At 44.3% G+C, this 17,433-nt stretch overlaps 1 protein-coding gene across 2 annotated transcripts in view; it reads left to right on the top strand.

The window, feature by feature from the left end:
* SLC7A1 (solute carrier family 7 member 1) overlaps nucleotides 1-17,433 on the top strand; it is a 31,423-nt gene that overhangs the window by 12,035 nt on the left and 1,955 nt on the right. The window contains exons 2-11 of one of the 2 annotated variants that reach the window (XM_083883164.1): nucleotides 71-454; nucleotides 5,257-5,415; nucleotides 6,569-6,743; nucleotides 8,609-8,733; nucleotides 10,283-10,505; nucleotides 11,289-11,428; nucleotides 12,658-12,760; nucleotides 14,110-14,321; nucleotides 14,660-14,808; nucleotides 17,020-17,128. In XM_083883164.1, coding sequence (XP_083739290.1) covers nucleotides 85-454; nucleotides 5,257-5,415; nucleotides 6,569-6,743; nucleotides 8,609-8,733; nucleotides 10,283-10,505; nucleotides 11,289-11,428; nucleotides 12,658-12,760; nucleotides 14,110-14,321; nucleotides 14,660-14,808; nucleotides 17,020-17,128 — 1,765 coding nt within the window. In that variant the 5' untranslated portion in view covers nucleotides 71-84. The remainder of the gene's footprint in view (nucleotides 1-70; nucleotides 455-5,256; nucleotides 5,416-6,568; nucleotides 6,744-8,608; nucleotides 8,734-10,282; nucleotides 10,506-11,288; nucleotides 11,429-12,657; nucleotides 12,761-14,109; nucleotides 14,322-14,659; nucleotides 14,809-17,019; nucleotides 17,129-17,433) is intronic. The other variant, XM_083883165.1, reaches the window with a different exon arrangement.

The following is a 17,433-nucleotide window of genomic DNA, read 5'->3' on the forward strand; positions in this document are numbered from 1 at the left end:
TACATGTGCAGTGATTCAGATGTAGGAGGGTATTCTGGTCTCGATAATGATGGCAGCATCTTCCTTGCAGGCCCAAACAGGAAGATGGAGTGTCAGAAACTTACCAATTTTGGAAACCAGCTTCTTCGTCGGAAAAATGTGGACTGCACTCGAGAAGACAGTCGCCTCTCGCGATGCCTTAACACGTTTGACTTGGTGGCTCTGGGTGTAGGCAGCACTTTGGGTGCAGGTGTCTATGTCCTGGCTGGAGCTGTGGCACGGGAGAACGCAGGACCCGCCATCGTTATCTCCTTCTTGATTGCCGCCTTGGCTTCAGTGCTGGCTGGACTCTGCTACGGAGAGTTTGGTGCTCGAGTTCCTAAGACAGGATCAGCTTATCTCTACAGCTACGTGACTGTGGGGGAGCTGTGGGCCTTCATCACAGGGTGGAATCTAATCCTCTCCTATGTTATTGGTAAGTATGGTGAGTGTGCTGCAAGACCCTGGCTTTAGTTCAAGGCGGTAGCCTGGCCTGTAAGGTCTCCCTTATTTGGGTGCTTCTGTTACTGTTACAAAATAGATGCTTCACTCTTGCACTCATGGAGGATTTCACGACTCATCAGTGGGATGCATTTTTGATGGCTCCTGCCAGCTGGTGAGGTGAGTGTGCTGCTGGCTGAGGGCTTATTGCTGCTGGGAATTCCTCTGAATCTCCACCTCATCCCTCTGGCATCCCTTGGCTGCTGCACACTTGTTAGAGTGCAAAACAGTGTCCTCTCTGCTGAGAAAGGAGCTGCTCACAGAAAGGTGCTTTTATACAGAGCATCTGTACTCACAGCTGATCCAGGATTAATTCTGGTCCCTTTGGGATCTATTTAAAGTATCTGGAGATAAGAGTTTTGTCTTGTGAATTGCTGCAGAATTAATCTTGAGATGATCTGCAGGTTCACAGTCTCTGGAAAGTACAAACCAAATCCCTTATAAGCCCTTGACTCCCACTAGGAGAGGCCCTGGATCAAGCTCAGAGCATGTGCTGTGCAACTCAGCTGATTCATTAAAACTAAGCCACACTTTGCTAATCAAGGATTCATGTCTTTTCAAGCACATTCTGGGCAGGCTGCTTGTTATCACGCTTCTAAGGCTGCAACAGACTCACCAGTTGAGACTGAAAGCTTGCTAGTTAAACTGAAAACCGACTATGCTAAATTACTAAGGGAGTTGGTTTTGTTGTTTTTTTTTTAATGCATTTTATGGGATTTGTAAGCATTACCTTGGAATTTAGTTTCCATGGTGCTTGGAGGGTAAGATCATATGACGAACAATATAGTGGCATAGCAGCTGCCTGTCTGAGATCACACTGGCTTTCCTCTGTGTGTTACCTAAAATATTTTTCTCCTCCTTCTTCTTTTAAAAAAAAGAGAAGATAAAAAGCCAGAGTCAATTAAACTCCTGTCCTTAAGAAATCAGAGTCCCGTAGCTATTTTGTGAATTTCATTCACTGCAAGGAGTAGATAAAAATAATTTTAAAAAAGTAAGCATATAATTTCCTCCAGACTTCTGCGATGGACTCTGCTTAGGCTACACGAAGAAAAATTGAACAGACTTCTTGGTAATTTTTCTTCTGTTCCAGAAAGGTAATGATAAATCGTCTCCTTCATGCCCTTCATCTAGTTGGTTTTGGGGTCCTTTCTACCATGATACTGGACGACCAAAATGAGTGATATAGCCGTGGTTGCTGTCCTAAAACCCGATTCTGCAAATGCACAATGAAAAGTTTTGCCTACTGAATGTTCTGCTCCGAGGATCTGGGCTCAGAGTGGTATTTCTGAGATTTTTTTTTCGCCTCATAATGGATTTTGAGCAACTGCCTCAGTTCTTATTTCAGAGTTGACTGCTCACTGTATTGTCACAAGGCAGAAAAATCAGTAAAAAATAAGTAGATACTATCTGTGGATGTGTTCAAATACAACTTCCTTATTTTTGTTTCAGTCCTGGGTCAAGAATGTGTATTTTCAAACTGTCTTTTGCATAATTTGTGAGAAAGGGTAGCTGAGGTGGAAAAACACTGGGGGAGGATACAAGGTAGAGGAGGCCTCTTTGCCTTACCCAGCTTTTCTCTCAGAGCTAATCACCCCTTTTGTGAGCAAGGACAACTCCCAGCAGCTTCTGGGGTGTGGAGGAGAAAGATATGTTGACTGCCACTGTAAGGCCCCAATCAACTTGCTTGAGGAGACTTTTGAAAGTGTTTATAATGGTTACTGTACTCTGGGTTAGATACACAGGAGAAATACCAACCAGATATTCTCAAGAGGTCAAAACAACACAGAAGTTTACTGGCAAACTTGAAAAATCAGAAAACTTTGGCTAAAGGCTTAGTACAACACCCGATCAACATAAGACACTTCTCACAGATTAATTTAGCCCATCCAACTTAGCACACTTTAAACCCATTCCATGTTAAGTTAGTCAAAATGTTCCAAGAAGAGAGAATTAGAAGAAGGAGCAAAAGACAGAAGATACAGAAAAATACAGATAGTTACCAGCATCTGGGTTCCAGCAGTGTTCAGATACAAACTCCAAGAGGAAGGTAGGGTCAAGATGTGCTGCACTCATGCTCAGCCTTAAAAACCCCTGAGTCTTCATGGACCCTCCCCCCAGGTGGGACTTCTGGTCATGTGGCCACTCAGGAGCTTGATTAGGCAGAGTGGAGCCCTGCCCTTGGTGTGCTAGTGCAGGACTGAAATAAAAGCTGGGGAGTGTGGGGGCAGGGCACTGCATCACCAGGGAAAAACTTGACTCACACACACATGCAACCCTAAGTGTCTTGAGACATCAGTCCTTCCAGTCTCTGACAGGCACATGCTGCACTTCAGAACCAGCGCTTGAGAGGGGCAGAAAACCATTTTTTTTCTTAATCTTGCCAATTAGAAATGAGAAAATTGAGAATGTCAAGAAAATGAGAAATTGAAAATGAGAAAATTCCAAGCAGTGCATTGAAAATGTGTATCTCCAAGGAGCTCAGCCAGTGTGGTGTTTTCATGCTGAGGTTCTCAGACATTGGCTCAGGAAATATTACAACAGTGGAAAAAGAAATCCTGGGATCCCAAGGATGGGTGGCCAGTAGCTTTTAATTAATTGAAGTGACTTGACTTGGGGGAAGGCTCGTGTGGAGTCTTGGAGATGAGTGATGAGAAAAAAAATGGGCATGCAACTTATCAGTTACAGTCTAGAGAGAAGGAGAAAGGTGTCCAGGACCAGGATTTGAAGTGTACTTTCTTCTGGGATGATGTAGGTTTGGGAAACTGTGCCAGACTGTGGGATGTGTTTCAGGAACTAGAAACTGGTGGGAGCTGGTATAATGAGTAATGGCATCTCTGGTAAGTAGATGCTGCTAGGGTTTCCTGGTGCTTGGTAACCTCCTTGTCTGTGCTTGTTCCTGCAGCATGACCAGCACCTGAGCTCTGCAGTTCTGGGAGCTGTGTGCTGTAGGCAGGAGCCAAATCCTCTCTGGTGAGGCTGTGCTGACCCAGAACTAGTAAATCCTCCTGGGTACAAGCTGAATGTCTTTGCACTGTGCTCTCTAATAACAGCAAGATATTATCCAGGTGTCTGTGTTGTTGAAAGAATGTCAGATTCGCCCTGCTCCCTCAAGCCTGTTGGTTACAGAGAGTTCTGGATAAATGGCTGATAGTTATGTAGAACTGGCATCCAAGCAGCTGGCCTCTAATATAACTCATGCAGGAGCTGGGTGTTCCCGTCCTAGAATGTAAAATATTAGAAGTAGGACAAAAAAATAGCACTAAAATAGTCTTTTTCCTCAAATCGTGCCAAAGCTAACCTGAAAAATTGTAATGTGGTGTATGATAACTTTTGCAATTTCTCAAGATTAAATTGGTGGCACTGGTGTCCAAACTCTCTAAAGGTGTTCGTTCACACTTTGCACTTTTCTGTCTTGATGAACAGAAGAGTCTCCCAACAGATCTGTTCTGCAGCTTAATTTTTATGCTGTTGCAAAGCTGGATTGGGCAGGTGCGTGTTCCCAGCTGTGCTGCAGGTGCTGCCCATTGGTGCTGCAGAGGATTTGGCTGTGGGTGAGCACAGACATTGTTTGACAGGATTGCAGGTGCCGAAGTTGGGACCTGAACATGCACTCACAGGTGAGTGTGGCAGGACAGACTGTTCTGGGTGGAAAGGGGCCCCTGATGGCATCCCTTGAGGAACTGCTCTGCAAGCCAAAACCAAGCCAGTCTCTTTTTTTAACTAGGTAATTAGGTACAGTAATAATTATGATATGCAATTAGGTGCTGTTATATACAGCGTATGTACTGTATAAGACATTGGGAGTGTAGCATTAACACAGGAGAGAAAGAAGTTGGCTTTTACCGAAGCCTATTTACTTTACAAAATGCTGTCGCTGTCTGGTGGTAGCTCTTTGTTGTTACTATTTCAGTTCTCTAAAATGGCTTTTATGGCCCAGACGCTGTCCCCAACTTGCTTGTCCTGAGACCCCAGGTTTAGTCATCACCCCAGCAAGCTGTAGGTGGTTGGATGCACTCAAGTGGAAACAAAAAGCAGCCCCAGAGGGCAGAGCCTGAGCACTTATTGCAGGCAGGAGCTGTTCCATTTGCTGTGGTCATCACTAGCATTCTGCAATAGGCTGACTTATGCTCAGATAACATGTAAATTGTATCTGAGTCTTCTTCCTGCTTGGATGCTCTAGCACTGGAGGTCAGAGCAGACCTGAGTGTTGCCAGAGTGCAGAGCTGGCCACTGGTGTAGTCCAGGCTCTGGTGCTCCAGCATTGCACTGCTGGAGGTCAGCTGGATTCTTTAAGGTGTCTCTGCCTGGGCTGCAGCCACCTAACTGGGGCTGCCAGGGACTTCTGCCAGCACTACATTTGGACCTCTCTGGTAATGGAAGTTACCAGGTTTGGGGGAAGATCAGGCCCTCGGGGATGTAAGGAAAAGATCAGTCAGGGCAGTATCTAAGGCAAAGTTGAGGTTTGCAAAGAAGCCAGACTAAAAGGATTTTTCTCATCTTGTCAGCTCAGCATGAGTCTGAGGCCCATCAGCTGTGTGTGTTACCATCAGAGCAGATGCCAAGCATGAACACAAGCTGTGGGCTGGGTATGGGGAGGAAAGGCTACTCCCAGCACCTGGGAACATGTGCAAGGCTGCTTTGAGGCCCTCCATACTGAAAAACCTTTCAGGGCTCCCCCTGTTTTGGATCATGTGCCAGCCACAAAGGGTGATCTTTGTCCTTTCTATCCTCTGGCAGGAACCTCAAGTGTGGCCAGAGCCTGGAGTGCGACGTTTGATGAAATCATAGGGCAGCACATTGAAAAATTTTGTGAAAAATACATGACGATGGATGCTCCTGGAGTGCTTGCAAAATACCCAGACATCTTTGCTGTGGTGATAATCATCATCCTGACAGGTAAGGCACTGGAGGGGTTTTGTGGGTCTTGCACCTCCCTCTTCTGTAATCTCATAGTTTGCTTTTGGAATGAGCATGAAGTCCTGATTTATTCTGAACAACATATTAAAGACTCTTTCTTTGCTACAAGTGTTGGATTGACCTATATTGCTGCTGTGGAGTTAGCACAGAGCATAGCCTGTTTACAAGGTTTTTAATTAGAGGGGAGCATTCTCTATATTTTTTGAGCCATTTTTAAAACCTTCAATCAAATTTTATATAAGGAGGAAAAGAAAAGATGACTTGTTATCCTCAAGCAGGTATAGGAGTTTAATCCTTTTCTCCACAAATCCTATTACACAAGAATTTCGTGCAGTTGGTCTATCAAACTTATTCCCCCTTTGATAATCTTCCAATTTTTGTTGCTTTGAGCCAGGAAAGTGAAGAGAAAAAAGAAAGAGGACTTGGTTGCAGTCTCAAGTACTAATGTTTTGGTTTTTTTTTTTTTTTTTTTTTTTTTTTTTTTTTTTTTTTTTTAAATGCATGTGGGCTTCAATTTGCAAGTGAATACAAGACTCCAGAGAAATAAATGTAGCCATGTTCTCCTTCAAGAAGACCAAGCTGAAATCCTGCTCTCACTGAACTCGCTGGCAAAGCTCTTTCTGATTTAAGTTGGAGCAGGATTTCCAAGATGCCATCTTCTTCTTTGTCTTCAGCTCTAGTAGTAGCTATTAGAAGTAGAATCCTCCTGGATTTGGTCCCTGCTCATATTTCCCTGTTTCTAAGGAAAGTTGAGTGTTGTTCATAACTTCTGCATTTGGCTCTAAGACAATGTTCCTTCATTGAAAACCACCTGTTGTGCTTTCTCCTGGTCTCTGTATGGAGTTTGAGGCTGTGGGAGTAGTTTAAGTGTATTAGCAAAGCACTTTACCAGGGACACGGTCCACATGGGTTTGCTGGGTGGGAAGGTGTGTCACATTCTGCAGCAGTAATGTCTGAGCTGGAGTGCTCATCCTACTTCTGGATGAGTTAATCCTGAGCTGCTTGGTTTGTGAAGGAACAAGGTGTGATAAGTTGGGCAGAGCACAGCATGAACACAGTTGAGCTGTGTCTGCAAGTCCCAAGCACCTGCTGCTGGTGCTGAAATACCTGACCTGTGCCATTTCTTCCCCAGGGCTTTTAGCTTTCGGCGTGAAAGAATCTGCCCTGGTGAACAAAGTGTTCACCTGCATCAACGTCCTTGTCCTGGGATTTGTCGTGATCTCTGGCTTTGTGAAAGGATCTGTTAAAAACTGGAACCTGACTGAACAGGACATTTACAACACCAGCCATAGCACTTTCAAAGACAAGTAGGTTGGATGTTTTCATCTCAGAAGCTGGTGCATTTTCAAAAACAAGTTTAAATGGTGGGGTTGTGGACTCAGTTAGAAAACCATTGAATGGGATGGCTGCCTCCTTTGCCAGATACCTTGGAGGCAAAGCTGTCTTTGGTGTGTGTTTGCTGAAAGCAGGCTGTGCTGATGGGCTTAAAGTGCTAGGAGTAGGCTGTGCCATCATGGGCCCTGCTGCAGGATTGACCATTTCTAGCCTTATAACCAATATAGCATCCAAAGTTGAGAGAAAAGAGCGCTTTAGACAATGTCCTACTCAAGTCTACACCAGGCTGGGTCTGGTGCCTGTATGAAGCCATGTCCAAGTATAGCTGTGGACTTTCTTTGTATACTTGAACAATATTCTTGGGGCATTGTTATACCTTATAGAGACCTTGTCCTAAGTGCCTCAGTAAAGTGAAGGTGAGTTGCAGATTATTTTAATGCATTGCTGCAAGCATACAATAAATCTGTTTTTAATGACATTTTTCTGCTTGGCCAAAATTCTGTCATCCTGCACAAGATCAAAATTAAGGAGCTTACAAGGCTTACCAGTAAGACAACGCTATTAATTTTTGCTTGAGACTGTACCACACAGAATAAGGGCCTTTAAATATCTCCACATATATCAGCTCAGTCCTGGCTTGCTACCTAAATACTTTATGATGGTCTGCAAGGAAGCACAGTTGGACAAAATCTGGTGAGATTCATAAATACTGTAGGCATAAAATTTATCTTGTGTAAAAAAACTGCTTCTTGAGCCTCTTTTCAAAATTCAACCTGCCTCAAACAAATTGCTTCTACAGGACAGGTCCCCTCTCCTTTCCTCCTGCTATTTCCATGCGAGGACCAACTACTGCAAGAGTTTCAAAGTATGAGTACAGCTCTTTGACCTGTAGGACTTACTATTTTTGTAAAACCTGTCTGAGGTTTATTTTATCGTTGTTTCCAGAGTAATCCACATTTGGGTTGTGCTATTTCTGTAGGCTACTTTTCATCTAAGTCTCAGCAGAGCTTCTGTGAGAGAGTTCAGATCTTTATGTGTGAGAAGACTTGCAGATTTGAGGTTTACTTTAGTTTAACTGCCTTAATTCATCTTTACAAAGGCTTTTCACTAATTAATCTTTACAAAGGCTGAAAAAGTGACCTAAGTCACTTGAACTGAAGGGTATGCTTGTTATATGTCACTCAACATAAGGCACATGGATCTGGGGTCACAATCCAGGGTGTACTGGGATCAGCCTGTGTTTCTCTGTTGGCTTAAATGAACTATGGATAAGGCTCAGCAGAGCATTTGGTGTGTCAGGGATCCAGGCTCCGCTTCTCTCTCACGGTTACAGGCATGGTTTGAGTATGAGCTTTGCATACAGAATTTGGAAGTTGAGAATGGACCATGCCACCCTGCATTCTACTCTTATGTCTACTTACCTACCCTTTATCTGAGTCCATCTGAAGTAAAAAGTGGATGGTTCACGTGTTTCTCAGTCTTCAGCTTTTCTAAAAGCTTTTGTTTATATGAATATATGTATCTACACACATGCAGTAATGTTAGGAGAGGATTTTTAACATTCATGTTGTTTTCTCCTTGTCTTACCTAAGATTTTTTTCCACCCCACAAAATCATGAAAATCATGAATCATTTTTATTCCATGCATTCCCCAGGATGTTGCAGGCCAGTCCAAAGCTCAGCAGTGGGTAGGGCTTAGCATTTTGCTTGGTATTTGTATGAAAGGGAGAGCCTGCTTCTTCAGACTTTGGCTATGGATTTTGTTATAGGCTGTATCAGCAGCTTTGTGACTCCCAGCTAGGCAGGATCACTTCTAACCCAGTTCCATGCCTTTCAGTCAAACACAGGAAGAAAAGCTCTACGGTGTTGGAGGGTTTATGCCCTATGGATGGAAAGGAGTCCTCTCAGGGGCAGCCACGTGTTTTTATGCTTTTGTGGGATTTGACTGTATTGCTACTACAGGTAAGAGAGAAGATGTCTTCAATCTAGTTGTGAGCCTGGCTGCTGGTAGATTGACTTGCAGTAACATTGCTGAGCACAGATAAAAGGGAATTCAGGACACGGCATTTGTCGTCCCTCTGAACCTCAGGCCAAAATAGGCTTTTGGCTCAGCTGCTCCTAATAGTGAAAGTGCTGGATTTGCTCAAGTCCTGGAGTGCCTAAGTGCTGAGTTCTGGCTGCTGTGGCACATGGATAAACTGTATAACCACGAGATTCCTCCCTTCTTTGCCAGCAGGGCCCAGGATTGTGGCTGGTCAGTGATGACACCAACCAGGTCAGACTCCGCAGAAAACATGTCCAGGTTTACCACCTAGGCAAACAGGGAAGGCCCAGGTTCACATGACTGGTATGAGTTTGAGCCTCTAACTCCAGATGATACTTTAATCAATAGGTTATTCTGGAACAGTTCTTCAGCGACTTCAGCTGAAGAAGCTCTGATGGCTTGGAGTATTTTAAAGATCCAGAGAGAGAGGAAGCCTCTGGGGAGTAAAATGCACCCTAGAGCTGTTCCTCAGAATCAGGAGTTTTTGCCTGTAAAGTTCAAGAGGTCTCATTTTGAGAGAAAAGCCGTCAGCGTAGTTATATTTCTTGTGGCTGTGATGAGTCTTAATTCCCTGAAGAAAGGATTATTCTTAATTTCACATTTGGCAAGAACGGTTGGAACAGAGAGAGAAGGGAATAATCACAGATAGATAAAGCATTTCTGCATCTCGTTCCAAGCAAGGAGTTGGAGAAGTGTTGGCTCCATTACTTCAGCCAGCCCTGCCGCCTTTCCTTGTGGGAGAAACATTCATCTGCTTTTGTCTTGGAGGTGTATGGATCTGTGTTTATCAGTTCATCCTGCTGAAATGCTATACCTCAGGAGCTTTTGCTTTCAGAGCCGTTCTGTAGAACTAGGAAAGCGCAAATCTGTTCTGTAACTGATAGGTGCCTGCATTTTGAGGAATTTTGCGTTTTTACATACATTTTTTCCTACCTGGTTATTGAAAATTTTCTATAAAAGCTAGAGGCGGGCCTTTTGTTAAGAGGCGTTTTCAAAGACTTTCAGGCACTCTGCCTTTCTCTGGAAATGGATACCTATGGTGTCATGATCATGGTGTATTAGTTCTGGTGGAGATGTTACTAAAATCAACATGCACAGATTTTCCCTACAGCTGCACAATAATTTCTTGTTCCATCATCTCTGATCATTGAACTCTTCTTGGGTCTGCACTATCAAAAGGATAAGAAGGAGTATAGGATAGAAGCACGATCTGTTTTGGGGAAAGGATTATTTTTTAATCTGGATTGTCTCTGTGCCTGAGTTTACAAGGCTTCCACAAATGTGTGTCAGAAGAAGTGGATGTGGTATCCCAAGTGGATGGAGCAGGCCGTCAGCAGGCCATCAGCATATGGTCAAAGAGCACCTGTGTGCCCACAAAAACTTTGGAAGTCCCAGCCAGCACACCTGCTCTAGGTTGGGATAAAAGTTGTTTGTAATCTAGCTGATAGGTAAATTGCTTTCTTCTAGGTGAGGAGGTAAAAAACCCTCAGAAGGCCATTCCTATTGGCATTGTGGCATCTCTTCTCATCTGCTTTGTGGCTTATTTTGGTGTGTCGGCTGCCCTGACGCTCATGATGCCTTACTACCAGCTGGATACCAATAGCCCTTTACCCAATGCCTTTAAATATGTGGGTTGGGATGGAGCCAATTATGCAGTGGCTGTCGGTTCCTTGTGTGCACTTTCTACAAGGTAAGACTCTGCTCTTGATTTTTGCATCTCTCAAGGCAAACATGTACCTCCACCTCCTTTAAGAAATGGAGCGGAGACCAGGGATGAAATTCAGTGCTACTGACCTCAAAAGGACCAGGAATTCACCCTGTGGTAGGTACCAGAGAACCAGGTGACCAGTATCACTCCAGAAACTCCCATCTTAGCAGAAGATCCAGCAGGTGCATCTCAGGAATATAAATCTGGATTGAGTGACTAAGTCATGGAGGCAGCTATGCTATGCAAGCACGGTTTGGGTGCAAGACATCCTGGCCTGCTGGGTGGAGAGCAGACTTGTATCAGGTAGTGCAGGGTGCATCTTTAGGAGTGCATGGGGCTTACCATATCCAGGGCCATCTGTCTGCAGGTTACCTGCAGGACAACCATCTAGATGGGAGGCAGGACAGGCTGGAGGCAGAACATGTCATCTCCTGAACTTGGAAGGCCTATTTCAGATCAACTTAGATGTACTCATTTAGGTGAGCAACTCACAGAGGCTCATAGACGTTACAGCTCTTCTACTACTGAAAGTCAGGCTGGTTTTATGCCCCCTGGATAAGTTTAGCTATCCAAAATCGTGGAGCTGCACCTCAGTTGCCAACTATTAGTAACATGGGTGTTCAGAGGGAGCCCTTGAAGCAAAAGCTGAAATGAACAAAAGCCACCTGTTCTGTAGTTACACTGCCATAAACTTGCTTTTGCTTGTGTGCCTATGCTCAGCAGGAGGTGATATAAGTAGATTATTTCTCCTTCCTGTGTCCGTAGTCTCCTTGGCTCCATGTTTCCGATGCCTCGAATAATTTATGCTATGGCAGAAGATGGACTTCTCTTTAAATTTCTGGCTAAAGTCAATGAGAAGAGAAAAACTCCCTTAATTGCAACAGTGACATCAGGAGCTACTGCAGGTAGGATCCAAAGACTTGCATGAATCTGTGGAAAGGAGACATAAGCTCATCTTCAGGGCAAATAAGTCTGCCTGACTCTAGCCCACTTACTAATTGGATATATTGCAGAACACAACATCCCAGAGGGTGTCCTGGATTTCCAGGGCATGCCCCGGAGAGTCTGGGTGAGCATGAGTAGCTCACTGTGTGCTTGTCCCTCTTTCTCAGAGCTCATTGCTGCCATCCTGTCTCATGCCAGGAACTACCTTTATCTGCTCAGCCAGCCTTAAAAGTAATTAACGCCCTGCAAGGTAGCAGCCAGTGGTGCCCCAGCATCCTTGTGGCTGTTGGCCTGGCTTGGCTGAAGATACAGCACTGCCTGTAGGTAGCAGCTCTGCAGAAGATGCCAGAGCAGCAGATGGCCCGTGTGGCACTGGCATTTGTTAATCACTTAGTCACAGCTGGCAGTCATCCTGTTCTCTCCTTCCTTCTTCTGGCCCCCCAGAAATATGGGAATTAAACCTCCTGGACAGCAAGGATGAGCAGCTTACCCTGTTCTTGCAGCTGCCCCCTTCCTCATGATGCCTGGCAAAGAGGAGAGCCTTGCTGCTTCCTCTTTACCTTCTGCTGCAAATGCAGGATGAGCCATGGGTACAAGAATGTGCCACTCTTGGTGGGGAGTTGCTGCCAGACTGCTGCCCTAGGCTCTGAGCACCTGTGAAAGGGCTCAGTTCCTGCTGCTGGAACTTGCAGAAGCCTCCTCAGAGCTTCCTTTCTCTCGCACCTTCCTCTTCAGGCATTCTTGGGTCCAGACCATGGTGGGGTACGAAGAAAAACAATATAAAGTTAAAAAAAGCTTTGCAGTCTCATCCGAGTGGTCCACAGTGCCTATGACCAAAACTCACATGAAGCTGCAGGGGCAGCATTTGCCAGCTGAGTTCAAAGGTTGGGCTGGTTGTTGGGCTTCAGGTTGTGCATTAAGGCTGGGTTGGGCCAGGCTCCAGCTCTGAAGTCCCTACACTCTCATATAACTGTTGATGTTATCTCATGTCTGACTGTGTGTCTTTTATCCACTTAGGGTATTCATGCACCAAGGCCTGCCTCTCCATGTCTTGAGACATCTTGAGCTCCCCTACCAAGTCCTAAGCAAGAGTCATGTGTGTTCTGCATCGTTATTAACGCTCCTGAGATGTGCATGTTCTGCCATGCTGCTGATTTTTCTTCTCTCTTACCTTCCTCTCCTCCTACAGCTGTCATGGCCTTTCTCTTTGACTTGAAAGATCTTGTGGATCTCATGTCCATCGGGACCCTCCTGGCTTACTCCTTGGTAGCAGCCTGTGTGTTGGTACTGAGGTAAGAATGTAGAAGCTTTGTCTCTTCTGGCACACAGAGAGAATTCCACACAGCAGTTAGATGCCTTCATAGTTTCTATGGGCACATCTCCAGCTACAAGCATGTGAAGAGCTTGTTTCTTTAAGCTCATAAGAGATTGTGTTGGATCTACAGGGAGGTCCTCTGAACTTGGTTAACCCTTGTTCTGTGCCAGTCCTGCTGTGGTCAGTTCTAAACGCCCCAGGAGATATGCCAAGGGTGTGGAAGAAAGATGTGTGATCCTGGATGCCTGCCTTGTCACCACTCTTCTCCTCGCTCTGTCCCCAGTGGGGATACCATTTCAGTTTGTCCTCCTTTTGAAAGGGGATTTGAGATAAAGTCTAGCAGCAGGAAAAGAGCTGAGCATGCGTTTGCAGGATCAGTGTGTGTCTTTTAGAAGTGCTGGGCTGCCACAGCTTCCAAAACCTAAGCTAAAAATCTTGGGTCTTCAGTGCTTGGCACCTTACAGACAACTGCACTCGATAAATGAAAAAAAAGTCTGAAGATCATGTTACTGAAAAATACCTTTGTGTATTGAATGACTTATGCAGAATCAGGTGGAGGCTTTCACAGCAATTGCACTGAACTAAAAACAGTCTTGCAGCAGGTGAAGGGCCAGTGCTGTTCTGTAGTACCATTGCTTTGTGCCTGTGCTCTCCTCCCTGCCCCTTGAAAATTCTTGCCGATTGACCTTGTCCATCTTAAGTTTCCTGATTTCCCAGCCTACTTTTTTCCTCAGAGTTAGAAATGGCTTTTTAATTTGTTTTTGCAAGCTGCTGTCTGTACCTACTGCATGACATTTCCCCCATCATGAGCTGGTAGAGCTGACCTTCCTTCCTTCTGTGGCAGGAGAGAGGCTGGCAGAAGAGTCTGTGGTGGAAGAGTTGGGGCACTAGGAATGTCGCTGCAGGGTGTGATAGCTGTTAGCTCAGCCACCTCCCTGCCAAAATGCAAGAGCTGAACTGCCACAGATGACACGATGGCCTGGTTATGACCATCAGTCTGTCCCTCTGCTGTTTTTTTCTCCTGTCACCCAGTCATGTCTTGGTGACATGGATGAGAGGGTTCATGAAAGGGAGCACTGTCCACTTTAAAACACTTACGTTACACCAAGGTGTGGGTGATAAGAGATGGCCATATTTGCTTACATCATGACGACATCATTCCTCAAATTTCCTCTTGAAGCAGAAGGGTATAGATGTGACGTGGGCCTATTCTGGAGCTGTAAAAGTCTGGCATGCAGCCATGACTGTCTGCATGGCTTTTAAATGAGTGGTACCCTCATTTAAAATCCAAACTAACAGGCTCTTTGTGTCATTTCCTTTTCCTAGGTACCAACCAGAGCAGCCTAATTTGGCATACCAGATGGCTAGGTCTACAGAGGAGACAGATAACAACGAGTCTGTGAGTACCAGTGAGTCACAGGCTGGATTTCTGCCAGAAGAAGAGGAGAAGTTTTCCTTCAAAGCTATACTGTGTTCCACAGATTCAGATCCTTCCAAATTCTCTGGTTCAGTGGTGAACATCTCAACCTTTGTCATGGGTAAGTGCTGGGCAATGTGTCTCTGGGGCCATGAGTCACCTGGTTGGGCTTTGTACCCACCATGGTGGGAAAACTCACCTTCCTGATGTGATTTTGATCAGCTCTTGTACTGGCCAGAATAACTGAAGATTAAATTTCTGACTTAAAAAGAAATCCACAGATGGAGTGTGTAGGGGTGTATGGTGGGAAAGGCGTATTTGTTATGGTTAGGGGTTTTGTGAGTTGCTGTTTTGTTTGTGAGCTTTCAGATTCTGCTTTGCCTGCTTATGATTTATTCTTGGGTTTTCTTTGTATCTAAAAAAAAAAAAATATCAGTAACCTTTGGTGTGTGTTCACAGGTTTCCTTATTGTGGGTATCTGTATCCTGACTTCCTTTGAGGCAAGCATTCTGATAAACACTGTACAGATTATTGCTGCCATCCTTGTTGTCACTATCATCTTCATTATACGGAAACAGCCTGAAAGCAAAACCAAACTCTCCTTTAAGGTGAATGTCCTGGGACATGTAGCTAGAAAAGAGGTGCCTGGGAGGTGGTTGGAGGAGGAAGTGCATGTGTTGGCCCGTATCAAAGGGGGTCACTGGCCAAATGGATGTCCATAGAATTTAGGCATGATGTGAACTTTTCTATCCAGGAGAAGCTGGAAAGGCAGAACCTCCTGCAGAGGTGCAGCTGGAAGGGAAGGGCAGGACCCTGCTTTTGAAAGCAGATGGTTATAAGATAGGGAAGAGACAAGAGACTGGAGGAAAGGGGATGGTTGTGAAGAGCCATATCAGATCATGGATTCAAAAGGAGAAAGAACACAAGAAGTAAACTTGTTTGCGAAGGTCTAAGGCTCTAAGAAAGTGATCTTTTATGTCCTCCTTAGCCCCCATGGAGGCTAAGGGATGACCATGCTCTCTTAAACAGTCTTAACTATGAGGAACTCTGTTGTTTTCCTGCCCTCTCCAAGCACACCATCCTTTCTATATTAAACAAACACTGGGATGGGTTTTTTCTCCCAGTGTTATCCCAGGTCATGCTTTATCATACTGATTGCAGGTAGTTCGCCAATTTATTAAATTAATTTTGGATTTTAATTGTGTTCTCTAAACTGCTTTCCTTTCAATTGCTCTTCAGTTAAAGTTTTTCAGTAAATTCACAGATTTTAATAGCTTCATACAACCAGAGTTTTCCAAGATTGTGTTTGCAGCTCATTTTGGCGTTATGATCCCAAAGGTGGAAACAGAAATGTTCAGGAGCAGAAAACTCAGGAACTCTCATCTAGATCTTATTTTCTGAATGTGCTTCTGAGGAGGTCTGTTCACACAGGATCCTTTTACTCAGGATATTTCACCTCCTTTTTTTCCCCTCAGCCACTACCCTGTCCAAGGAAAAAGAAAATATACCTGTCACAGCTAAATCTGTAATCATAAAATCATAGAATCATTTAGGTTGGAAAAGACCTTTAAGATCATCAAGTCCAACCATTAGCCCAGGACTACCAACTCCACCTCTAAACCATGTCCCTCAGTGCCACATCTACATGCCTTTTAAACACCTTCAGGTATGATGACTACACCACTTCTCTGGGTAGCCTGTTCCAATGCTTGCAACCTTGTTTCTTACCTCCTTGCTGTTCTTTGGGTATTTGCAACCTCACTGTGATTGTTCTCCAAAATCACTCTGGAAATCCAAGGCTGACCTGTTTGTTTCCCAGTTGTTTTTCTGTATTTTTTTAATAGGTAGTTTTTCTCCCTTCTCCAGTCTTCAGAGACTTTACCAGTCTACCAAGAGCTCTCAGAGTTGCTTATTTAATAGTTTAGAGATCACTTCTCCAATCTCTCGGTACATAACTCACCCACCTAGGGAAATTTTATTTGTCTCTACTGACTTGACAAAGTCAAATTTAGAAAAATATTCTTATTTTCTTCTCTAATTTCTGTGCCTATCCCCTTTCTTTAATGATCTTTAAAGATCCCTTTCTTTAAAGCAGCTACTTTACTTTTTATTTTTTTTTTGGCAAAGCTTAAATCAAGAAAGGCCCCCATTTCAGCCTGTTTGTTTCTGTAAACCTCCTTTTCCCTTAGGAGTCAAGATTGCTTTCCATTTAATTCCATCATATTCGAAAACTTTTCTATTATTATAATTTGCCTTGCTTGATTTTATATTTGCAGTGCTATTTTTTGTATTCTCATTTTTGCATTTTGGCGTTGCTGTCTCATTCTTTGATTCTCAGACCACCAAGGCATTCTTAGTACAGCTGTAGTCATCTCCTGCAGTATTTGCTGGTTTTCTTTGCTTTGGAATAATTTGCTCTCTATTGCTTCATTGCCTTGTTACCTGATGGGTGAAGTACCTCAGGTCCCTCCTCTGACATTCCCCTTACCTTCATCTCTTGGCTTTCAATAGGTACCTGTCATGGTACAGTCCTTGGTTTTTACTCTTCTCCCCTTTGCCCCACAAGTATTTAGTATTGCCACTAAAATTTGCCTCTTGCCTCCTTCCAGACCACAAGCTTTTAAAACAGGTGAACAGCATCGTTCACATCCCCCTCCTGTGGTGGACTGATGTCCTTTTGGGTTTTATCTTGCCTTTTCTCAGATCTGGCAGCTGAAGAGTTGGTAGCAGCCATCACTTCCCATTTTCAAGTGATGTGATGTTCTTTCCTGCTCATTAATCATGCTTGTAGATGTAACATATCCCTTGTTCTTTTTCAGGTACCTTTTTTGCCCTTTCTTCCTGTTGGGAGTATTTTTGTGAATGTTTACCTCATGATGCAACTCGATGCAGGCACATGGATTCGGTTTGCAATCTGGATGCTCCTAGGTGAGTTTAAGTGAAAAATCCTATGTTCAAAGTTACTAGATCTTGTTAACCATAAATTTATTGTAGCATTCCAGGGAGGCATTCTGCACTCTTATTGTCCTTGGGCAACCCTGGTGACTTGACTGAAGCCATTTAGCCAGCCTGTAACAAGCTTTGTTTCAAATTCAAGGGTCTTGAAGCTTTTGCGTGGACAAAACAACAACCCATGAACCATTTTATGGGTCTTGTTGCCAACGAGAAACCATAGAACATTCTTCTTGGCTGGCCTTGTGTGCTGTCCAGGTGGTGGGGCTTGTGCTTCTGGA

Source organism: Zosterops lateralis (genome assembly GCF_965231275.1).
Source record: "Zosterops lateralis genome assembly, chromosome: 2".
Taxonomy (NCBI): Eukaryota; Metazoa; Chordata; class Aves; order Passeriformes; family Zosteropidae; genus Zosterops; species Zosterops lateralis.